This window comes from Monomorium pharaonis, chromosome 6 (assembly GCF_013373865.1).
Source record: "Monomorium pharaonis isolate MP-MQ-018 chromosome 6, ASM1337386v2, whole genome shotgun sequence".
NCBI classification, from domain to species: Eukaryota; Metazoa; Arthropoda; class Insecta; order Hymenoptera; family Formicidae; genus Monomorium; species Monomorium pharaonis.
Window position 1 is genome coordinate 18,432,848 of NC_050472.1, and position 26,409 is coordinate 18,459,256.

The window sequence follows — 26,409 nt, forward strand, 5'->3', positions numbered from 1 at the left end:
TTCGAAAGTTGGATAATCACATAGCGTGCTTACAATTTTTATAAATTCGATGTTTTGGAAAGGTTTTCCATAATATTTTATATTGAATAGCTACTAACCATAGGTATTTGAATGTTAGAATGTAAAGACGGTATATACAAAATGGTGTTCATATCGTTCTGGTGTCCCATTTTAAAGGACTACTTCAAATGACTTTTTAAAGTCATGAGTTTTCGTATTTGGGGGTATTTGAGGTCGCTAAAGTTAGATTTTCAAGAAGATGTGAAGAGATCCAACTAGTCAAGGTCTGTCTATGAAAGCAAGAATTATCACAATCCAACCACTAAAGACAAGATGTGAAGAGATTCAGCCAGTCAAGGCAAGATCTGTCTCAATTGGGTCAGTCATAGCAAAGATTGACATGTTTCTGTGTGTCAATGCAAGAATCATCACAATCCAGTCACTAAAGGTAAGATGTGAAAAGATCTAGCCAGTCAAGAAATAGTTTGGCACTATCTAAATAACTAAGGCAAGACTTGCTTCGATTTGGTCTGTCGAAACAGGAAACATTACTAAACATGATTACCTATCTTGATAAAAATATATGGTTGTATAATAATTATAGTGTTTATTATCACGAAAATTCAGGCAACTTTTTAAATCCGCTATTTAATAACAAGTTTTTGCCAGACTTTGCCAAATAACAACTTTTTGCTATTATCAAAGGTTCCGGAAAGGGGCCAAAAATCGGACTTTTTTAACATTTTCCTTTGCATGAACGAAATAATATAATAATTGCAATCATTACATAATCAATTGTCATTTTTGCTATATTATAATTTATTTAAATATTTGTGGTTTAAAAGTGGTTATACGAACCGAAGACCATAGAAATTTGAAAATTCAATAGAATTTAGTTTTGATAAAACTTCAACAACATGACATATCAAAGGTTGCAATAATGTAGTTATAGTAAAATGTTTGTGGTGTAAAAAGTTATTATGTTTAAAACATTTTTTTGTTGAGTATCATTATTGCAATGAGTAAATGATACAAATATATAAACATTTAACAATTCGGTTAAAAACAAGCAATGATTGAGAGGAATTTTGATAATATTATAATAATTTATTCTCATTTTATGAACGCTCTAATTTATTGAGAATAATATGAATATACTGCGAACAGTTTCGGACTAACTTGTCTTTCTTCAGCGCGAGAAAACAATGGTGAAAGTTTTACATGTTTTAAAGTTACCAATTGAATATAAATGTAATATAGTAGATAACATGTCAAATTAAAGCTATTTTTTTTTCCTTCTCCTGACGTGTGTCAAGTTAATGGTTTTGTCTTGAGATAAAATATTATACATTGATACATTTTCCTACTTTAGTTATAACAGTGTCCGGTTCTTGAGATTTTTCATCGATCGTCAATAAGTTTCGGAGCAATGTTGGGGACTATTCATGGTTGTCATGCGAGAACGCGTGCTATTTAACTTTCACTTTTTATATTGTGTAAGATATTGATTATTTTGTGTCTTGTATCAATGGTACGAAACGCAATACGGAATGTCATACTTAATTAATATCAATTAATGGTATTAGAGATATTTACTATAAACTAACTTATATGTAATTAATGGTTAGACGGAATGAGTCAGTTTTATGGTTCGCCATAGGGCCTTCTTTGAATTTTAAGTACTTCTTAATATACTGATGTGCGTGTTACTTATGTCAAGTACAAACAACGACTAATATATAATTTCTGTTTAACGCTATTTCTATATATTATAACGCAATCTCTTTTGCACAACTTCACAGGACAGACAACCAAACAAAAACAAGTGTCTATAAACTGCTGTTATTTTATTATTTTTTGTTTAGGGTTTCGAGAATATTGAAATATATTTTATCTAAAAGTTCTGTATCTTTCATGATCATTGATTCCGTTTTTTTTGTTCTCTAATATGTATCATTTCAGATATCAATCTTTTATGATAATTTTTTTCCTTATCTAATATTGTTGCATTATTCCAGTTAAACGCGTGGTTATGGTATATCCCAACAAAATTACCTTTTAAAAAAGGTAAAAAAAAAGGCGCCAAGTATTTGGTTTTTCTTTTAAGCAAAAAAATTATTGGATGGTTTAATCTAAGTAATATAAGAAAAAAATAAATTCAAGATAAAACTTTTAATCAAATTCAACCTAAGTGGTATATACTTTTGGATGGTTCAACCTAAGTATTATATACTAAGTGTGCTAATTTAAACTAACAAGGAAAGTATCACAAGTGTCCGACGCCAATTTGATTTTCCTTGAAATATGTTGTCAAACACACAAATCTAAGAGACACGTATTTTTTTTTATGAGCGGAGTTTCATGTTTAGAGGGTGAAACACCCCTTTGAAAAAAAACAATTTTTTTCTTTCGGAGTGAATATCATCGGAAGTATAAAAGATAGAAAAAAATTTTTAAAATAAAAGTTGTACGGTTTCAAGAGTATTTTAAATTTGTAAAGAAAAAAAAATTTTTTTAATTTTTTTGTTTAACAAAACACCCCCCACCATTATTTTTTTTAAATTTAAAAAAAATTTTTTTGCTATATTAAAGGATTTCTTTTTTCTAAATTCAACCATGTATATTACAGTTATGTTACGAAATATCTTTTTTGAGAATTAATTATAAAGATTTCCGTATATAAGCTATCCGTGCTCATATGCGCTTTGTATTATAATTTAAAAACAATTTAACAAATTGCACATACATTTTAATTGAAAACACGTGATTTATACTTATCTTGAATATACATGTAAGTCTAATAAGAGATAAAAATTAATTAAATTGAAAACATATTAATTGAAAACATTTAATTCATCACGTTCTTGATATGAGGGATACGTGACTTTTAGTTCATTATATATATAAAAGAAAACGTACAAAAATTATTGCTATATATATATAATAAACTAAAAGTCACGTATCCCTCATATCAAGAACGTGATGAATTACATGTTTCAATTAAAATGTTTTCATCAAATATAATTAATCTTTATCTCTTATTAGGCTAACGTGTACACTCAAGATAAGTATAAATTGACAGTATAAATATAGTCATGTAGCAGTCTTACGTTCAATCAGTGCAATCGTTTTGTAATAATCATATGTGTGCAATTTGTTAAATTGATTTTAAATTATAATACAAAGCAAAGTTTAACATCTTTACAAATGATTCTCAATCCGCTTAATGTTGTTAGACTTTTATTGGCATCTATAAGTTCAATATATCTAACAAAAACGCCAGTAACTGAAGCAGAAATACAATTAAAAGAAGACATACAAAAATTATTGCTAGATAGCATTTTTCACTATAATGGATTGGAAGTGATGGAAGAAACCTACCTCGATTATCAAGAACCTTATAAATTACACAGTTTCGAAATAATTGAAGATGACGAAGAAGCATGGAGTGAAGATAATTTAAATTCTCATCTACAGTGTTCAAACAGTGAAGTAAATTTTGACAGTACTTATAAAAGACGAGCTGTTGAATATTGGCGGAATTTAGACGATAATAAAGAAATTAACCACAAAAAAAGGCATCGTTCTCTAAAATCAGTACAAAGTAAATTTAAAAGAGTTTCATCTAAACGTCAGTTAAGACGATGGGAAGAACAACTACAATCAACTGGAAATCGTTTGGAAAAATTATCTTATATCTCCAAATTTACACATGATAAATTTACTGCAGCTATTGAATCAGGATTTATGGTTCATGATATCGGTTTAAAAAGATGGGCTTTACAAGCTCAAGAAGAAATAGGAAATGTAATTCCTATATTTAAAGCATCTCACAGCTGGATATCAAGATTCAAAAAATCCCATCGAATTGTTTCAAGAAAAGTTACGAAATATGTAACTAAAAGAACAGTGGAAGATTCTATTGATTTACAAAACTCAGCAAATAATTTTTTAAAAACAGTGAAACCACTTATTGAACAGTTTGGAGCAGAAAATGTTTATAATTCTGATCAAAGTGGTTTTTAATTAGAAATACATTTTGGAAGATCATTGTCTCCTAAAGGAATAAAAAAAGTAGGGCGTATCGTACAATCTGTGTCATCAACAACCCATTCATACACGATACAACCAATAATATCATGTAATGGTAATTTGCTGTCACCTTTATTTATTGTTTTGAAAGAAGCTAACGGCGAATACAAGACCGAGAGTACAAGAAACTTTATTTAAACTAACAAATGTTATTGTAAAAGCATCGAAATCTGGTAAAATGACATCAGGTAATATAAATTTCCTTTTATAAGGTTTTAGATTTTTAAATATTGATAATTAAAAAAATATATAAATTTGGATAAACAATTACATAAAATTATATAATAAAATTAATCTCTGATACATAATCAATTATTATCTTTATAAAATTTTATATTTAATTTAACAATCTAATAACAATCATAAGAAAGTTATTAAATTAATTTATATTTGTTACAGATCATTTTAAAATGTGGTTAGAAGCTTATTTTTCAAACATTGGTTCTAATAGCGTTCTTCTTATCGATTCATGGACCGGACATTGTCCCAATATCATTTCGGATTTAACACCTCTAGATAAACATATTACTACCATGATTATACCGAAAGGTACTACAGGAAAAATACAACCATTAGATGTTTACGGATTTAGAATTTGGAAAAATTTTGCTAAAAGATTTTCAGATATAGTTTTATTATTGGAATGTGATATAAATTTGCATGAACGAAATAATATAATAAAATTGCAATCTTTGATACATAATCAATTGTCATCCCCGCGATATCGTAACTTATTTAAATATTCGTGGTTTAAAAGTGGTTATACGAACGAAAGACTACAGGAATTTAAAAATCCAGTAGAATTTAGTTTGGATGATACTTCAACAACATGTGATGTCGAAGGTTGCAATAATGTAGCTATAGTAAAATGTTCATGGTGCAAAAAATCATTATGTTTAAAACATTTCTTCGTTGAGTATCATTATTGCAATGAGTATAATGAGTAAATGATACAATACAAAATGTATAAATTTATTGTATAAATATTTAAAAACTATTTTATTAATACATATTTAGAAATGATTGTGATGATGTAAATCACAATTTTATTATGTAAATAAACAAAATATAAAAGCATAAGACCAAAAATAGCTTTAAGAAAATAATCACAAGATATAAAGAAATAATGTACAGAAATTAGTAAAATAAAAAAATTTACTAATTTTAAAGAAAAGTAATAAAAACCATTAGAATTCTTAATATTATTTATAATTTATAATTTGTGATGCTAGAATCAATTATATAGATTTCTATTATATATCTTATCAAAATTGTGTATAATCTTGTTTAGACGATAATTATTTGCGTACATGAGCACGGATAGCTTATATACGGAAATCTTTATAATTAATTCTCAAAAATGATATTTCGTAACATAACTTTAATATACATGGTTGAATTTAGAAAAAAAAAATCTTTTAATATAGTAAAAAAATTTTTTTTTAATTTAAAAAAAATAATGGTGGGGGGTGTTTTGTTAAACAAAAAAATTAAAAAAAAATTTTTTCTTTACAAATTTAAAGTACTCTTGAAACCGTACAACTTTTATTTAAAAAATTTTTTTCTATCTTTTATACTTCCGATAATATTCGCTCCGAAAGAATAAAATTGTTTTTTTTTCAAAGGGGTGTTTCACCCTCTAAACATGAAACTCCGCTCATAAAAAAAAATACGTGTCTCTTAGATTTGTGTGTTTGACAACATATTTCAAGGAAAATCAAATTGGCGTCGGACACTTGTGATACTTCCCTTGTAAGTAATATATATTTCTGAAATTTTTAAAGTTTATACTCACACACAAATTAACTTCTTTACAAAAATAGTAATATCTAAATATTTTGCGCCAATTATAAGAACAAATATTTTTATAGAAACTAAAACATTATTACTATTCTTTAGCTAGTTTTTATAATACAAAACAATTTTTTAGATTTATAAGGGAAGTGCGCCGGTTGTGGGCACGCTCTAGTTGTGGGCACCCCTACGTAAATTTGGACAGCAAGCATACGCTACTGATCTGGGTACTGAAAAACGTGTATGTTGACGGTACGCAGTTTTCGTGTTGATACCGAAACGAATACATGCATTTGCGTAGTAGTTGTGAGAATAATAAAAATTATTTGCAATAAATAAATAGAAAAGTGATTTTCTACTCTTTTCGAAGTGCGATAAATCGGTGTGAATTCTTTCAAAAAGGTAAGTGTTTCATTGTGTTTGTAGTGTTATTATTGTATTTTGTGATTTTATTTCGTATTCAACAAAAATTTTTGCACCACATAATTTGTTAGTGTTTTGGAAAAATAGCTGCCATTTCCGGTTATGAGCACCTTCGTGTAACCGGTTGTGGGCACCCTTGTTTTTTTTCATTTAATGCGTGTGTTTGGTTGAGAAACTGCGTAATATCGTTTTTTATGTTGACGTAACGTATTTTATCACTGTTTTTATGCATTTTACGCATTTTTAGCCACGTCAACCCCGGAAAAATCATTTGATAAAAAAAATGGATTTTAATGCGCTGTTGCAAGCCATTAAGTGTTGCTTAGCGGACAATAAACCATCAACTAAGGGCACCAAGGCAACACTATCTAGACCATCGGCTAAGCGCATCAAGACAAAGGAGTCTCCACCATCTGACGATGATGTGAACTTCTGTCTCATCTGTCTGGACCTACTGCCACGGAAATTGACCGCCGCAAACTCCATTAAATGCAATGAATGCAGTCGTCCGGTGCATTTAAAGTGCGCTGATATGCGTGCCAGCTACTTCACATGCAAGCATTGTGCTTCTGATTTTGAAGATGAAGAAGGCGATGCGTAAGGTGAAAACGTGTCATCTTTTTTTGTTCTTTTTGCCAGTGAAGGCTTCTAAAATAAATAAATTTTTATTTTCCCTTTATTTGTGGTGGTTTTTTTTTCATATTTTTCCATTTTTAGCGGATTTTTCAAGGGTGCCCACAACCGGGTACAAATTCTTTTGTCCAAAAATTGTCACTTTACTAAATTTTTGATAAAATTTTTCTAGTTAAAGAAATCAATTTAGTTCCTTCACTGACAGTTAGCTAAGGCCTCTAGCTTTCCACTGGTACACATATGTCTGCATAATATGTATTTAGTCAAAAGTTATGAGCTAAAAACAAAACGGTGCCCACAACCGGCGCACTTCCCTTACTATATATAAAATGAGAGTATTGATTTGATTGTTTTAAGTTGGATTGTTTTAAGTTTGTATTTAGATACAATTTCGTTAATTACGAAGTATTTTAACGATAAACTTAAGAAGATTCTTAAATATAAGATGAAACTATAAATATTAGCCTTTTGTATTAAATTATTGGCTGCTGTGCGTCGATATAAAGCTGCTGTGCGCCTGCAAACCACAATTGTCAGGAAGCATATTGGCAAGAAATAAAGAAGATAATATTGAGCTGACAAGTAAGTTTTAATGCAAATAAATTATAAATATTACAAGTAAATACTTTAATATAAATAAATATTTTACTACAAAAACTTGGCACTGCTAAATCGAATAATTTGCCAGTTCTTTTTTTTTCTTTTGTATGTGCATCTGATTGTGTGTGTGTGTGTGTGTGTGTGTGTGTGTGTGTGTGTGTTAGTATATAACTTAGTTTATATATAAGGAAACGATTTATGTTTAAGGAAGCGGTTAATATCTGTCTCTTATGCGTGCGTACGTTACAATCTCTCCCCCCCACGCCACCGAACTTCTTTTCCTCTTCGCGAGAGAGAGACGGGAGAGTGCTAGAGAGAGAGAGAGAGAGGAGAGAGAGAAGAGAGAGATCCTCGCCGAGAAGAGAGATTCCTCACTCATTCTCTCTCTCTCTCTCTGTCGTCTCTCCTCTCCTCTCTCCCCCCCCCCCCTCTCCCCCCCTCTCTGCCTCTCTCTCTACAGCTACTCATCTCTCTTCTCTCTCCCTCCCCCCCCCCCTCTCTCTCTCTCTCTCTCTCTCTCTCTCCAGTGCGTGTGTTATATGTATTATTTTAGTATGTAAGTTAGATTGTAAGAAAATGACTTTGTAATTTATTTGTATTAAAACTTACTTGCCAGTTCAATATTATCTCCTTTATTTCTTGCCAATATGCTTCCTGACAATTGTTTTTTGCAGGCGCACAGCAGCCTCATATCGACGCACAGCAAACAATAATTTAATACAAAAGGCTAATATTTATAGTTTAATCTTATATTTAAGAATCTTCTTAAGTTTATCGTTAAAATACTTCATAATTAACAAAATTGTATTTAAATACAAACTTAAAACAATCCAACTTAAAACAATCAAATTAATACTCTCATTTTATAGTATAAATTTAAAAAATTGTTTTGTATTATAAAAACTAGCTAAAGAATAGTAATAATGTTTTAGTTTCTATTCTAAAATTCTATTCTATTCTAAAAATATTTGTTCTTATAATTGGCGCAAAATATTTAGATATTACTATTTTTGTAGAGAAGTTAATTTGTGTGTGTGAGTATAAACTTTACAAATTTCAGAAATATATATTACTTGGGTTAAATTTGACACACTTAGTATATATTACTTAGGTTGAATTTGACACACTTAGTATATAATACTTAGGTTGAATCATCCAAAAGTATATACCACTTAGGTTAAATTTGATCAAAAGTTTTATCTTGAATTTTGTAAATTTTTTGTTAAAGGAAAACCACACACATGGTGCTTTTTTTACCTTTTTTAAAAAGGTAATTTTGTTTGGATATCAGGCATTTTGTATTTTTTTTAATAAACTACTTAGGTTTCTAGACCACTTAAGATTACACTCTAAAACTTTCTCTTTGAGAAAAATTTCATGAAGAAGCTAAAGTTTATATAACGGATATAATAAATACCAAAAACCATAAATTTTTAAATAAAATTTTCTTTTAGGGCATATTTTAAAACCAGGCCTAAGTTGAATTTGATCAAAATAATTATTTTAAATTTGTGTCTTTCTTTAAGGAGGGCAAGTCATGTAACGCGCTGAAAATTGAGTGATTTTTTGGAATTTTGTTTGAGGAAATTATACAACCAATTTTTTTGAAATTTTCAGGGTATATTATTGTAATATTGAACTACTAAAAAAATATTTTTTGACAGAAAAATAATATGTATTTTATAAATAATAATAATGTAAATGTAATGCGTCGGCGTGCAATGTAGCGCTGCTTGTATTCATTTGAAACAAAAAAACCAAATAGATTTCTTTTTTGTACGGTTTGCGTTATCGATTGAACCTATTGTTAAAGAAAATGATGCAAAATTGTAAAATTGGCGACACGTAGAAAAAAAGTATTGATTTTTGCGAAAAATTTTGGTGTTAATTATGCAATAAAAATAATTTATTTAAACAATACAATTACAAATAAAAGTTCAATTTATGAGGAAAGTATTTATCTAAATGTATGCACAAGGAGAACTCAATCGGATGAACAGTTTTTGAGTTATCTTGCACGCCAATTTTAAAATAGTAGTTTGGAGAAAAACGCGTTTAAAGTTTGAGTAACGAAATCGTGAAAAAATTGTAATTTATTTTAACTTACCGCAGTTTTTTGCTAATCTGCGATTCCAGGGCCATAGAGCAGATCTTCCTGTTTTTCGAACATTATTCTAACACAGCCAAGTTAACATTTATTACAGAGGGATCGAAAGACTGAGTTTCTGACTCGTCTACATGAGTGCTCCGTCCAATTCGACCGTTCACTTTTCGACGAAAATAACATAGAAGGAACTCTCAAATTGGTTTCTACTATTTTTTTTTCATATTCTACGGAAAATTTTTTATAAATTTAAGCAAGAAAAAAAATTGCTAAAAAATTTCGATTTACATGACTTGCCCCCCTTAAAGAAACCCACACACTTGGAGCCCTTTTACTTTTTTTTAAAAGGATAATTATGTTTGGTCACTAAAATGTTATTTGATGTAACATAGACTAACAAGGGGACCTTACGGGTCATCGATTTTTTTCATACTTATAAGATTTAAAGATCAGTACCTGGACATCAATTTCCTAAAGCAGTACGATGCGCTTCTCAAAAATGCTCGAGAAAATCGATTTTGAAGATTTCCGATATCTTTAAGTACAGAAATTTTTGACCTATCGTCAGAGCCGCTCGTAGCCGAGCGCACAGAGCTCTAGTTTAGTAAGCGCGAAGTCGCTGGTTCGATTCTCGCTCTGCCCCCAATTTTTTTTTAATAAGTCAATGGAGTTTTTTTTTAATCCTATATCTTAACATTTATCAAATTGAAATGCTAATTAATTATTAAATATTTATTCGTTATTTTTTAAATAAAAATTAACAACTTTTTATTTTTAATTGCCACTTGCTTGAAAATGCGAATATTTATAATAAATTAAAATTTGGTACAAAAATGGAAAACGTCTTATTGTTAAATGCAAAAATAATATGTACAAATAATATTCAGTTATTTTATCGCTTACATTTTACGCTGTATCTTTAACACGTTAGTCGGAGTTTACAAGTCGAGTTTATTGTAAGTCGATCCTGGTCGATCCCCATTCTTTCGCATCTAGTCGTGAAAAAAGAACAGCCTTGCAAAAAGTGGGAGAAGTAAGGGTTCCGAGAGAGCAGATGCTGTGCTATTCGTACTTTACCGTTAAATAAAAATAAAGGGATGTTAATTTTTATTTAAAAATAACAAATAAATATTTAATAATTAATTAGCATTTTAATTTGATAAATGTTAAGATATACAATTTAAAAAAAACTGCATTGACTTATTTAAAAAAAATTGGGACCAGCGAGGATCGAACCAGCAACTCAGCGCTTACGAAACTAGAGCTCTGTGCGCTCGGCTACGAGCTGCTTTAACAATACGTCAAAATTTTCTGTACTTAAAGGTATCAGAAATCTTCAAAATCGATTTTCTCGAGTATTTTTGAGAAGCGCATCGTACTGCTTTAGGAAATTGAAGTCCGGGTACTGATCTTCAAATCCTATAAGTATGAAAAAAATCGATGACCCATGACCCGTAAGGTCCCCTTGTAAGTGATATTTTATTTTAAGGAAAAAATCATAAATCCAAGATAAAACTTTTGATCAAATTCAACTTAAATAATATATACCTTTGGATGGAAAAAATATAATTCAACATAGGTAATATATATGTGTAAGCTTCTTTCAAAAAGCAAAAAATCACACTTTTGATTCAACCTAAATACATACATATCATTTTTATTTATGTATCAAATAAATCCAAGATAAAATATTTTTCATCAAATTTAACCTATGATGTAACATAGATTAATTAAAGCGAATATTTTAATCATTTATTAATAAATTGCATTATGCACAAATACAACTTTATTGTGTAAAAAAAACATTTACAGATAAAACAAACAATCAATCAATGAAACATCTCGCTTCGAAATTTATCAATTTTTTAATTATTTATAAAAATTTACATTTATATTAAATTAAAAATATATATTTAATAAATATATATAGTTAATGTAAAATTAAAATCAAAAAGTAAAATAGCTCTCAGATTTTACATTAGTGTCGATGAGATAGATGAGATGTATGATGTAGAATTGTGTATTGGTTAAATATGTTGCTGTAATTGTCAATCAATATTAATAACTATTAATTAGATCTAACAAAATTTCAAATGAATGGTTTTAACAATACTATTTTCATTTTTTACTTTACTAGTAACGTATCCCTGTTAAAAAAATCCGATAGAATCAGATAAGAAAAAGTTCTATCTAATTGAATCGTGTTTTTGGTTCGTAAATATTAGATCGGTTATCTGAAATATACGATAGGCTTTCTATATTTCTGTATCGTATTTTTCATATAGTTACCTATCGTTTTTAATCAATTTCTATCGTCATTTTTTATATAAATTAATCGTATTCTATCGTGTTTTTGGTTCGTAAATATTAGATCGGTTATCTGAAATATACGATAGACTTTTTATATTTCTGTATCGTATTTTTCATATTGTTACCTATTGGTTTTAATCAATTTCTATCGTCATGTTTTATATAAATTAATCGTATTCTATCGTGTTTTTGGTTCGCAAATATTAGATTGCTTATCTGAAACTTATGATAGACTTTTTATCTTTCTGTATCTTTCGTATAGATTATCTATCGTAAATCTAGTTCAAAAAATGTAAACGTTTTACTTTTCTTGTACAGAATCGTTTACTCAATTAAAATGAGTAAATTATAAAAGTAATGTGGCAGTCGTCTTGCACATCGTCCTCTCGTAGCGAAAGAAACTGATTATTGCTTGTCTTAATCGTATTGCGGGTGGTCTTTATATAGCGGGTCGGCTGCATTTGACTCACGAGAGAGTAATCGCCTACCAGCCTATCGGCGGCGCCGCGTACTAACTAAAAAGTTGGATAGAAAATGATAGAAACATATAGAAATTTGATAGAAAATTTATAAAATTCTATCGTTCTTTATCGTATCTCAATTAAACGATTAAAACTTTATCTGAATATGGATACTTTCCTATATGATCTTACCTAATTATCTTACTGAATAGAAAAATTACGATTTAAAGTCTATACAAATAAATCTGAAATTGTCCCTATATGTTTCTATCAAATATATGTTATGGAACAATAATCGTTTTCTATCGTTGTCTTTATAATAAGAGATATTTCAAGGAGGAACAATTATCACAGGCATACAAAAAAAGTGATCCGCCGGCCCAGACTAGTCAATCCTTATGTATTTTGACTCGCTGAATCCGAATTCAAGGTCAGAATTGCAAAGTTAGCTCGCATTTTCTAACCTCAAAAAAATTTTTTTTTAATGTTGGTCTGGCGGACCAGACTATATAATCAGTCAATCCTTATGTATTTTGACCCGCTGAATCCAAATCCAAGGTCAGAATTACTAAATTTGCTCATTTTTTTTAACCTTAAAAGAACTTTTTTTAAATGTTGGTCCGGCGGACCAAAGTAGTCTATCCTTATGTATTTTGACCCGCTGAATTGAAATTCAAGGTCAGAATTGCTGAATTGACTTATTTTTTTCTAACCTCAAAAAAACACCTTGTAAAAGCAGCTTGGATCTTAAATGTATAATTTGGAGCGTGCAAGCTTGCGTAAGCACATTATCCGGGGAAAATTCAATACTTATAACAAGTCTGAGCTTCTGTGAATGAATAGCGTTGAAAATTCACTCCCTTTTCCTATTATATTTAACTCTTTTATTCTGACCTTGGATTTGGATTCAGCGGGTCAAAATACATAAGGATTGACTGATTATATAGTCTGGTCCGCCAACATTAAAAAAAAATTTTTTTTTGAGGTTAGGAAATGCGAGCTAACTTTGCAATTTTGACTTTGGATTCGTATTCAGCGGGTCAAAATACATAAAAATTGACTAGTCTAGTCCGCCGGACCAACCCTTTTTTTTGTGTGTTGTGTTATTTTACAATTCTGCCGGACAGAACATTCTGTTGTTCTTTATGGTATCCGAATTAAACGATTAAAACTTTATCTGAATATGGATACTTTCCTATATTATCTTATCTGGTTATCTTATTGAATAAAAAAATTACAACTTAAAGTCTATATAAATTATTCAGATAATTCTATATTCAGATAAAGTTTTAATCGTTTGATTCAGACATGATAAAGAATGATAAAATGTTATGTTCGGCAAAATTGCGAAATAATTTTTCCCTGTTTAAAATATCTCCAATTATATAGACAATGATAGAAAACTATTATAGTATATAACATATTTTTAATAAAAACGTATAGGAACAATTTCAGATTAATTTATATAGACTTTACGTCATAATTTTTATATTCAGTAAGATAGCCAGATAAATTGTATAGGAAAGTACTCATATTCAGATAAAGATTTAATCGTTTAATTTAGATACGATAAAATACGATAGAACTTTATGTCCACCGAAATGGTAATATATTTGATAGAAACGTATAAGAACAATTTCAGATTAATTCATATAGAGTGTTATAGACCTTGAATCGTAAATTTCATATTCAAAACGATAAGTAGATAGGATCATATATAAAAGTAGTCGTATTCAGATAAAGTTTTAATCGTTTATTTCAGATACGATAAGAAACGATAGAACTTTATGTCCGCCAAAATTGGAATACATCTGATAGAAACGTATAGGAATAATTTCAGATTAATTCATATAGAGTCTTATACCAGGTCTGTAACTTTAAAATGCGGGTTTTTTCAATAAAAATACGCAATAATTTAGACAAAATGGAAAAATATATTTTATTCAAAATATCGGCCCTCGCTTTCTACATATTTTTGCCATCTAGTAGGCAAATTATGGATGCCATTCCAAAAGAATTGAAAGTTGCGCGAGCCAAACCAGTCGTCGAGCCATTTTTGAACATCTTCATAAGAATGGAAATGCTGCTCGGCAAGTGAGTGTCTCATGGATGAAAACAGGTGGTAGTCGGAAAGAGCAAGGTCTGGTGAGTACGGCGGGTGAGGTAATATTTTCCATTCAAGTGCTGCCAAAGTGTTTTTAACCGGTTTTGCTGTGTGACTGGTTGCGTTATCATGCAGCAAAATCACCTTCCCATGCCTTTGAGCCCATCCTGGTCGTTTTTCGACCAACGCATAATTCAAATTGATCATTTGTTGTCGGTAGCGATCAGTATTAACTGTTTCGCCAGGTTTCAGCTTGCAATTCGGTGTCTTCAAACTTTTTCGGTCGATTTTCACGTTCTTTGTCACTGACATCAAAATCACCACTTCTGAATCGTTTAAACCACCGTTCGCAAGTATCCACAGATAGAGTATGTGCACCGTATGTTTCCACAAGTATTCGATGTTCTTCCGCTGCTTTTTTCTTCTGATTGAATAAGAAAATCAGCACGTGCCGCAAATGCTCTTTGTTCGGCTCAAAACTCGACATGTTTACCACCGAAAAAAAAAATGCTACTAACACTTAAACGTTTAAACAAATATGGCGTTTTGAAGCTAACTATCATAGCTACAAAATGACATATTGGTTATGACACCAGCATATATAGGTTTTGTGCTCCATCTCTTGGAAAAAAACCCGCATTTTAAAGTTACAGACCTGGTAGACCTTGAATCGTAAATTTCATATTCAGAACGATAAGTAGATACGATCATATATAAAAATAGTCGTATTCAGATAAAGTTTTAATCGTTTATTTCAGATACGATAAGAAACGATAGAATTTTATAACTTTTCTATCTGGCAGGAAATCTAGTGTCCGATAGAAACGATAGATTCAGATAAAATCATATTAAATTTCTATCAAATTTCTATATGTTTCTATCAGTTTCTATCGTACTTTTTGAACAGGGATAATTATATTTTGCTGACAAAAGTAAACCTTGGTGATGGTGATAGTTCTTATCCTTACAACATTATCATTGACAATTATAGCAATAATACACATTTTACATCACGCAACATCTCATTTACCTCATCGACACAAGTGTAAAATCTTAATGAACGATGATTAAATAGATGAAATGTTAAAAATCCTTAAATAAATTATTTAACCTCTACTACACATGTCACTTGACACGAGCTGACCCATGGCCCGAGCCTATGTGATCTATTATAAAATTAAAATAAAATAGCTCTCTGATTTTACATTAGTGTCGATGAGAGATGAGATGTTGTATGATGTAGAAGAATTGTGTATTGATTAAATGTTGTTGTAATTGTCAATCAATATTAATAACTATTAATTAGAATCTAATTAATAGTTATTAATATTGATTGACAATTACAGCAATAAACCAATTTTACATCACATACCATCTCATCTATTTTATCGACACAAGTGTAAAATCTGAATGTACTATGTTACTCTCTGACAGTGTTGGGTAGTATCTCTAAACATGTATCTAGATACATGTATAGAGATACATTTTGTGTATCTGAACCTGTATCTGAGATACATTTGAATTAGAGTATTTGTATCTGTATCTAGATACAAAACACAGTATCTGAACTGCTTTTCAGATACATTTTCAGATACATTTTCAAATACATTTTCACGTACTTTTTGTCTTTATTGGGAAAAAAATGTTTTTTTAAGGTCATTTTTGATTTGCTATTACTGTCGATTTAGATTTGTGCAAATAGTACTTATGTATGAAATAACTTTGCTATCTAGTCTAGAGAATCACTAGATTTTGTGCATATTACATACATTATTAATATTATTATTATTATTACAATAAAATATAATTTAAAAGACGAGAAACGCAAGTTTACTTAACAACTCAACAAACAAATAAAAAATTCGGAAAAGACAGTAAGAGTTCAGCGACAGGTATTTATGCGCAAAAATGTAATTATTTATTTTATAATGCGCTTTTCGTGTTGCGCACAAACATTTAAATTTTTCAGATTTTTTTATTTGAATAATTTATAAGTATCTGATACGTATCTGAGATACTTTTAAAGTATCTGAGTATCTGTATCTATATACATTTTGATTTGTGTATCTGTATCTGTATCTAGATACATTTTTTTATAAGTATCTGTATCTGTATCGAAATACATTTTAAAAGTATCTTACCCAACACTGCTCTCTGATTAATTATTTCTTAATGTATTATTCTCTGATTAATTATTAATTTTACATTGGTGTCGATGATTAAATAAATGAGATGTTTAAAAATCAACATAACCTCATACTATACATGTCACTTTGCGTGAGCTGGTAATACATGGCGCGAGATCCGATAATCTCGGGTGCTCGCAAGTCGCGTATTCGCGTAAAGACTGTAAAGATCACGGTCGGGCTCGCGCTGCGCTTTCATTTGGCGCGAGCCATTACCGTGTTTCTTGAGTATCATGCGTGATCATGCGTGAAACGAACCACTATATTTTGTCGGTATGATAGATTCCTAAATAACCTAACGTTCATATAACACACAACGCCTCTTGTGTCAAAAGTGTGAAAGTGACATTTTCTGATGAGAGATCGAGGACAACGATGACGTTTCTTAAATGAAAATTTTTATATTTGGACTTTGCGTCGTGATATCTCCTCTCATAGGGTACGTAGAGGAAAAATAAAAATAGTTTTCTTATACAAATCTACCCCGAACTTTCGATTGAGCCTAGTTAAAACTTGATCCGTTTAGCCGTTTCTGAGATCCGATAATCTCGGGTGCTCGCAAGTCGCGTACTCGTGTAAAGAGCACGGTCGGGCTCGCGCTGCGCTTTCACTTGGCGCGAGCCACTACCGTGTCTCTTGATTATATGGCCAGTAATTACTGAATGTTTAGAGGGATCTTGTTTAATGTTATTTATATGCTTCTTTATTCGCGTTTTTAACAAAAACTAACTCATTTCGTCTCTACATTAATTACACGTAAGTTAGTTTATAGTGAATATAGTTTATAGTGAAGGAGAAAAAAATAGCTTTAATTTGATATGTTTATATTTACTTATATTACATTATTTAAAAATTATTTTATTAATGAATATTTAGAAATTATTATGTAAATCAATCTTATGTAAATGAACAAAATGTAAAAGGATAAGAACGAAAGTAGTTTTAAGAAAATAATCATTAGATATTATAAAGAAATAATGTACAGAGATAAGTAAAAAATAATAAGTAAGGAATAAAAAAAAATGTTACGAGCTTTAACCCATTAAGTCCCAAGCAGACAGTTTTTTGTTACTTTTTTCAGTGATATTTTATACTATGAATTTAATTCTCAAAAAATTTCAAATCAACTTTTTTTTATGTAAAATTTTCTGAACTTTTAATATCCGTCGTCAGAATTTTTCAAAATTGCGATCTGGACAATTTACGTTAATTTATTTACAAAAAAAAGCTGATTTTTATTTACTGAAATTTTTTTTTAAATCAATATTTACACATAGAAAACGGATGGAAATATTTCTGAGAAAACTCTTATGTCCATGGATCATGAACTTTCAAATGTGAATATATTTCAATTCAAGATGATGACATCCAATATAGCGGTTAGAAGATGGAAAATCTATGAAATCTTCGATTTTTCCGAATGTAAATATTTCTTTCAATCGCTTTATCATTCAAATTGGTTTTCAGAGGTTTTTTGAGGATTGAAATTTTTGAGGATTAGATTCATAATATAAAATAGCACTGAAAAAAGCCACAGAAAATTGTGCGCTTAGGACTTAGGGTGCGTTCGGGGAGACGCTATTAGCGCTACCAGCATCAGTCCATCTTCATTACTCATTAAAAGTAGAATAAGGATAAACTGATGCTGATAGCGCTAACAACGTCTCTTCGAACACACCCTTAATGGATTGAAAAAAAATAATAAAAACTATCATAATTCTTAATATTATTTATAATTTGTGATGCTGGAATTAATTGTATCTATTATATACCTTATTAATGCATTAATATGGTTATATATTTTTTGTTATATATATGCTATATATATATATATATATATATATATATATATATATATATATTGTTATTGTTAAAAACATATTTGAAAAAGAATCAAATCGGCGCCGAACCCTTTTCTATGAACACGCGTATGACACTTCTTTTTTTAGTTATTTATATATTTTATTATATTTTTTATTTAATTATAATACTTATTTTTTTTTTTTAATCCACGCATTGTATGATCTGTGACTTTGCGGCTACAAGTTTATTAACCGCAGTGTTTCTCAACAATTTTTATATGTCAATTTTATACTTAAAAAGGATTTAAAGACAGTCAAAACGTTGTATCTAATACTTTTTTAATTAATAATAAATTTGGCAGTTGGATCGAATTCACCAGATCTGAGTTATTATTTTTGGATAATTTATCACTGGCGACAATAAGTTTTAATTGTATTTTGTTAAAATGGCTATTCAAATTTTAAAAAATTATGCTTGAAAAATGGCATTATTGGTTATCACTGCTGCTTTTGCAGGAATTATCCAAAAGCGAAACTTTATAAAGTTAAAACAAATGACAATTGAAATAGATTTGGTGCTTGACTTTACTGTTTGTCGAAATATTGGTTGTGTTCAATAGAAAAAACAGTTTTGCAACTGTTGTAAAATTCTTTTATATGGTTACTTTATACATTTAGATTCGACAGGAAAATTAAGGACACGAATCAATCATATTGAAGAATTTTACGGAAGGTGTCAAGCTGTGTTTTTTGTTGAACGCAGCTATTGTTGAACAAAATGACAACTGCTTGAAATTGACGTAGCAGTTCTTTACTATCAATTTTGTTTAATTATACACGCGAACATCTAGTGTTGGCGGCTTCATCTAGTACAGGCGATATTAAATATGTATAGATTTCTGATTTAAAAAAAATTATTCAAGCTGGTAATATAAATTTCTATAAGTGGGTTTTGTTTGCTTACATTTTCAGTTGCCTTTGTTTGCACACAAATTTTGCAGAGGTGTCCGATTAGTTTTCTTCCCGATTGTTTACATCCCGATTGTCTACAGCTTCGTTTGCACACACAAAAATAATTAAGGTACAAAAGTACGATTCCACACAAGACATTATTGCGCTTATGCACATTGCACACATAACATTATTGCGCACAAACACATTGCACACATAAGCTAAAGAAACAATATTAACACATTGCACACGTGACATTATTGCACACACGCACATTGCACACATATCATTGCGCTCATACACTCTGGAGGCACGATTCCAATAACTTGGGCGCCTTGATTTGACGATGATTTCTGATAATATTCTTTATGCTGAAAAAAATCGTATAGATTTTATAGGGCTAACTGCTTTAGTTTTCGAGATATACATATTGTGTACGTACGCAATAATATCATGTGTGCAATGTGTATGAGCGTAATAATGTCATGTGTGCAATGTACATATGCGCAAGAGTGTCATGTGTGCAATGTGTTTGTGCGCAATATTATCATGTGTGCAATGTGTATGAATATATTAATATCATGTGTGCAATGTGCATATGCGCAATAATGTCTTGTGTGCAATCGTATTTTTGTATCTTAATTATTTTCATGTAAACAAAGCTGTAGACAATCGGGAATGTAGGCAATCGGACACCTATCCAAAATTTGTGTGCAAACGACGCTGTAGACAATTCGGAATGTAGACAAACGGGACCCCTTATTTTTATTAGGTATTAACATTTTTATTGAATATTTATTTAATAAAATTAAGATATCTGTGAGGAAAAAATTTTGTTTAAAATATTTTAACAAGTTAAAAACAATAATATTAAAAAAGTTGTTGCAGACTTTTACATTTTATAATGATCTTTAAAAAATACAGACATAATGGCGATAAATTTAAAAAGTATAATTATTTTAGCATGTAAAAAAGAAATAGTTTTACAGTGATTTATAAACGCAATAAATATAAACAAGAAAAAGGATTTAATATATGCATTATAAAAATATTAATTTTTTACAATTAATATTTTTGTTATAAAATACATTTATACGAAATATATTACTTTTTATCTTAATGCAAATTATTATTATATATAAATTATGTAAAAATATAAAGAATCCATTTTCAAAGAAGACAACAAGATGTATGTGTATCCTTATTCGGAACCAACTGAATTAGGAGATCTGCTTACATTTTTTTACTCTACTCATTATATTAAAAATATTTATTTGAGAAGTAAATATATAAAAAGTAATAAAAAATTGAAAAATTCAAATTTACTTACGTTCAAAGACGCAAACATCGTCAGCAATTTTATGTGGCACAAATACAATTTTGACTTCGCATTGATTGAAGATAGATTATCGAGTCCTGCGTTATTTGAGAAGATCCTAATCATTAATCGTTAAGAACACGGGTATTCGAGGATTCTGTAAGAATACGGATGGCGTATAGCATACGCTAAGCCAAAAAATAGTATAACTGCTCAAAATCGGTACTCAAAATGTTTATTTAATAAATAAAAGCAAGTGTTTAGAACACTTTTTATTTTTTAAAAATACAGAGCATTTAAAAAACGATTTTATGAATAAAATTAACACAAATAAAGTAACAAGAAAATGGTTGAATCTTAAAATGGTTAGAAATTTGTAGTAAAAAAATTATAATAGTACCCAATGAACACAGTAATATACATAGTAGCAATGTAACAGCAATGTAACCGAATATAACAGGTTACATTACTCTGATGTTACACGTAACTTACATATAAGTTACAATTTCCGACTCAGCAATATAACATGTTATATAACATGTTATCTAACCGTCGTACAACAGTTACATGCGTTCCGTTTCACGCACGATACGCATATCCTGTTTCTGAAAATGATAATATAAAGAGACTTCTAAAAGATAATATAATGATGTCAGAATGTTAACCAATGCGCCGTTTTTTGAGAACAGAAAAATATCATGAAACTGATATCTAAAAGATTTCTTAAATCGAATATCTTTAAACTGCAACTAGAGAAAAATAAAATAAAATAAAAATTTCTTTTTTTTTAATTATTTTTATCAACAGTACATACTAAATTTAGGACAAATTTTTATTAATTAATTAAATTTAAATTATATTATTTTATTCTTACTTGCCGCTGGTAGATTTTGAACCTGGGATCTTAGGATGACGAACCTTGTACTTTATCCGCTGCGCCAATTTGACTCATCGATGGGTACTTGTTATTGTCTACATATACCTATATGTTATAAACTGACGCAATTATATTATTTTTTATAAAAGCAATTAAATTTTGCAAAACGTATTAAAAATAAATAGCATTAATTTATTTACTTATTCATTTTATTGTTAAATTTATTTTTTTCCATAACCTTAATAATTTGATGGAAATTGCGATCTATTTAGCACTAATACTTTAAAGCGTTTAAATGGTTAATTAGATGGTTAACTATATATAGATCATATATTCTAAGAAAAATTAAATAGTACATTTATTATCCTGTTTTTGTTCAGTACATGATGAATTTAGATTTTGTGCTTTTTTTCGTGCGCAGTAATTGTAGACAAACCGTTATTTTTGAAAACATTATTTTTATAATAATTTTTTTAAATGTTAAATGGATCTCTCATTCAGGATGTTACAGTGTTGTCTCATTTCTGAGTCAACTACGACGTACGTATCGTTTCGTAATAACATTGATACGAGCGTGTTATGTTACGATTATACAATTTTTGTTACATAACTCCAACGCCAAAACGATGTATAACAGTTATATTACTTGCGTATAACAAATGTTGCATAACAGGTTATTCTTATGTTATATAGCACATATATATCACAAGAATAACAATGTTACATTACATGTAACTTCCATGTTATATTGCCGTTATAAAACGTGTTTACTGGGTATGAACACACAGTTGGCGAGAGCTATGGCTATGCAACTCATTATAAGGACTCGGCTTTATGGATGGCGCCGTCTTCTATGGCGCTCGTAGAGTATCCTCTCTAGTTTTTCTTTCTCCTATGCCTTCTCTCTGCTTCCGTCCAAGAACGCACGCGTATACTCGATTCCATCTTTATCGTTTGTTATATTAGCTCTCAGAGCGCACGTTGTACAAGAAATATACCGATCGTGTTGATATATCCAGTGGTACAGAGTTATTCAGTATCCCCATTTATCCCATCAGGTTATGGGTTTAGATATCTGAGATTATATTAACTCGTGGATATTAACGGAACATGCGGGAACATCTACCTTCGTAGCATCGGTTCCAGAATCTTTGGTGCGTGTGCGAGAACACGAGAGAAAACGACGTCGACGCGATCGCGAAAGAAGAGGAAGTGAAACTCTCCGATCGAGCATATACGGAAGCCGTCGCGTATGCGCAAAAAAACGTTTGATCGTTTCGCGTCGGAAGCATTGAAACTACCGTGTCGTCTTGTAAAGTGATCGGTGAAATCATCCTTCACTGGACGCACCGGCGCATCAGCATTTTCTCGAGGAGAAGGCAGATCATCACGCCAGAATGAACACGAGCGGCATTGTACGTATAGAGGCGCTCGGGCGCGATAATTACGACACCTGGAAGCTACAAATGCGCGCGCTACTGATAAAGAACGACGCATGGGGCTATGTAAGCGGCGAAATACTGAAGCCCGAGCTAACAGGAACAAACGCAGCGGAAATACGGGACTGGCGTATCAAGGACAAAAAGGCGAAATCAGATTTAATCCTATCTATAGTAGCGAGTCAGTTAAAGTTAGTCAAAAACTGTGAGACGTCGCGAGAATTATGGACAAAACTGGAAAGCACGTTTCAATCGAAAGGACCTGCTCGTAAAGCCACGCTATTAAAAACACTCACTTTAAAGAAAATGTGTGAAGGTGGCGACGTACGTGAGCATTTGCATGATTTTTTTGATGCCGTGGATGAGTTGTCGGAAATGGATGTTGTCATAAATCCAGACTAGCTTGTTATAACGATACTTTATAGTTTGCCTTCAAGCTTCGAAAATTTCAGGATCGCAATCGAAAGCTTCCGACGCCCGAGAACCTGCTCGCCAAAATAGTAAAAGAGTTCGACGCAAGGAAGAGTACGTTAAACGAATCGCAAGATGCTTTATTCCTTAACAGAAAGAAGCGGAATTATTCGAAACACAGTGCGGTAAAGAGGAACCGAAGAGGAACAAGAGCTTTAGATTCAAGTGCTACAAGTGTCAAGAGAAGGAACACAAAGCTTCAGAGTGCCCGTCGTCGAAGATGAAAAACAAAAATTTCTCTCGCGTATTTCTTCTATTGACTGAAAACACGTCCGATGCTTGCCAAGTCGCAGACTGCTCAAATAGAGGTATGTGGTGTCCTGATAGCGGATGTACTTCACACATGTGTAAAAATATCAATGTGTTCACTGAAGTGGTGAATCCGGTACATTGAAACTAGCCAGCAATACGTCTGTGGATATCAAGGCCAGAGGGGTAGCAAAGATCATGACGACGACGAACGGGAAGAGGAGCGAAGTGATCCTGAACGGAGCGCTACACGTTCCTGAATTGCGCATGAATTTATTGTCAGTTTCTAAGATGGCAGATAAAGGTTTCCAAATTCTGTTTAATAAGCAGATAGTCGTAATCACCGATCCAAAAAGGCGCACGAGGTTGATTGCCAGAAGAATCAACAATCTGTACTACATTCATGGAGGATCACCCGATTATTGCAAAAGTGCCGAAGAAACCAGTCAGGTTGCGACGTCGATGAACATGATTGAAACTTGGCATGGGTCATTTCAATTTTCGCGATCTCGTTCAAGGAAGCAAAAGTGGAGCTATTCAAGGCATCGATCTACGACATGAACTCGAAGATTTAAACTGTGATATTTGCATTTAGGGGAAAATGGTACGACCTTTGTTTCTCAAGAAATCAGCGGGAAACCGAGAAGTTGGAGCTAGTTCATACGGACATTTGTGGACCAATGCGGATTACTTTAAACGGCGGATTGCAATACTTTATATCGCGATCATTGATGATCATACGAGGTGAACGGAGATAATGTTCATCAAGAGTAAAGATCGGGCACTCGAAGAATTCAAGGCCTACAAGGCCTTTGTCGAGAAACAACATGGCGTGAAGATAAAAGCGATTCAATCCGACAATGGCCGGGAATACGTGAACAAGGAGTTTGATGAATACTTGAAGATCCAGAGGATACAACGTCTTCTAACAACGGCTTACGGTCCAGAACAAAATGGTGTGGCAGAGAAGAAAAACCGGACCTTAGTGGACTCAGCGCGATGTTTTCTTCAATTTCGTCTATCTGCGTCATTTTGGGCTGAAGCGGTTTCGACAGCGAATTACATAAGAAACCGTTGTCCAATGAAGAAACTCGACGATAGAACTCCTTACGAGATCTGAAAAGGCAGGGTTCCGTCTGTAAGCTATTCCAAAAATTTGGTTGCAAAGCTTTCTGCGTAGATAAAACCTCTGCCAAAGGAAAGTTCGAATTGATTTAGAGTAGAAATATTTATCGGATATATCGAAGAGTCTAAAGAATTTAGAGTTTGGTTATCCGACTCCAAAAAGGGCGAGATCACTCGAGACGTAAAATTTCTGGAAGCCCCCTTGAAAGAGACGAGAGTTCATCTTGAAGATTTTTATTCACAAGATAAGTCCAAGGATTGACCAACGACGGGTGACATTCACGTCGAGTGACTTGTCTTCGCGATCTGACGACATCGACGAAGGAGGTGTCGAGGGAGACATCGAGGAACGACAGGAAATCGAAGATCAAGACGAAGAGCGTGCACAAAATTAGAGACGAGGACGTCCACTTTTTATCAGAACAGGGAGACCCGGAAGGCCTCGAGAAGATTACGGTTACGATGCCGACGAGCATACGGAGCTTGCATGTGTGGCCGAGATCCCATTAGATATGCAATGTCAAGCACAAATTACTCCGAGTGGATGGACGCAATGGCTGCGGAGGTGATTTCCTTAATAAAAAACGACGTATGGAAGCTGGTGGAACATCCAAGAGATCAACAGGTAATTGAAAGCAGATTTGTTCTGCGCAACAAATTCAACTCCGATGGATCAATCGAGAAACGGAAGGCACGCGTCGTCGCGAGGGGATTTTTCCAAACGCCTGGAATCGATTATCATGAAACTTTCGCTTCTGTAGCGAGAATGGATTCCATATGTGCCATAATGGCTGTTGTTGCACAAAGAAGTATGAGGATTGAACAACTTGACGTTACTACGCCTATCTTAATGGCGACGTCGAAGAGGATATTTTATGGAAGCACCGGAATACTTGGAAGACGCCTTAGAACACATTATTTGGATGTGTTCCAGATGAACAAACGACTTTATTAAGGAAGTGGCGAAGAAGATGCTGGAAGACATTCAACAATCCGACGTCGTTTGCTTTCTAAATAAGGCTTTATACGGACTTCACCAGGCAGGTGAAGTCCGTATAAAGCCTTACACTCTAAGCTAGATAGCGTACTTTGGGATTTTGGAACCGTCCCGTCAAGTACTGATTTGTGTGTGTACTTTATTGGACCCATTGACAATAGAAGTTTTATCGTCGCATATGTTGACGATTTATTCATTGCATCGGGCGATGATGCTGAATTCACAAGGATGAAGAGTTATCTCAGTACTCATTTTGAAATTAAAGACCTTGGCCCCGTCAGATACTGTTGAGGCCTGGAATTCCCAAGATACGACAAAAAGATTGCCATAAGGCAAAAGGGATACATCAATGACATCCTCAAAAGATTCGACATGCTCGACTGTAAACTCGTGACCACACCAATGGATCCAAATGTCCAACTGGTTAGAGAAGACATCAAGGGAAATGATTTCCACGCAGTCCTCTGTCAGGA

The 26,409-nt window shown here is 31.6% G+C and overlaps 2 protein-coding genes across 6 annotated transcripts in view; both read left to right on the forward strand.

Annotated features, from left to right (window-relative positions):
• Positions 1–26,409, forward strand: part of LOC105831572 (membralin) — a 361,211-nt gene that overhangs the window by 146,458 nt on the left and 188,344 nt on the right. The window lies entirely within an intron of this gene.
• Positions 2,535–5,185, forward strand: LOC118645994. Of its 2 annotated transcripts, none has more exons than XM_036288176.1 (2): positions 2,535–4,280; positions 4,492–5,185. In XM_036288176.1, the coding sequence occupies exons 1-2, from the start codon at positions 4,271–4,273 to the stop codon at positions 5,037–5,039; spliced, it is 558 nt and encodes a 185-aa protein (XP_036144069.1). In that variant the 5' UTR covers positions 2,535–4,270; the 3' UTR covers positions 5,040–5,185. The 2 variants fall into 2 exon arrangements, 1 of the variants encoding a protein (XP_036144069.1); XR_004963627.1 differs by having other exon boundaries at positions 2,538–4,280.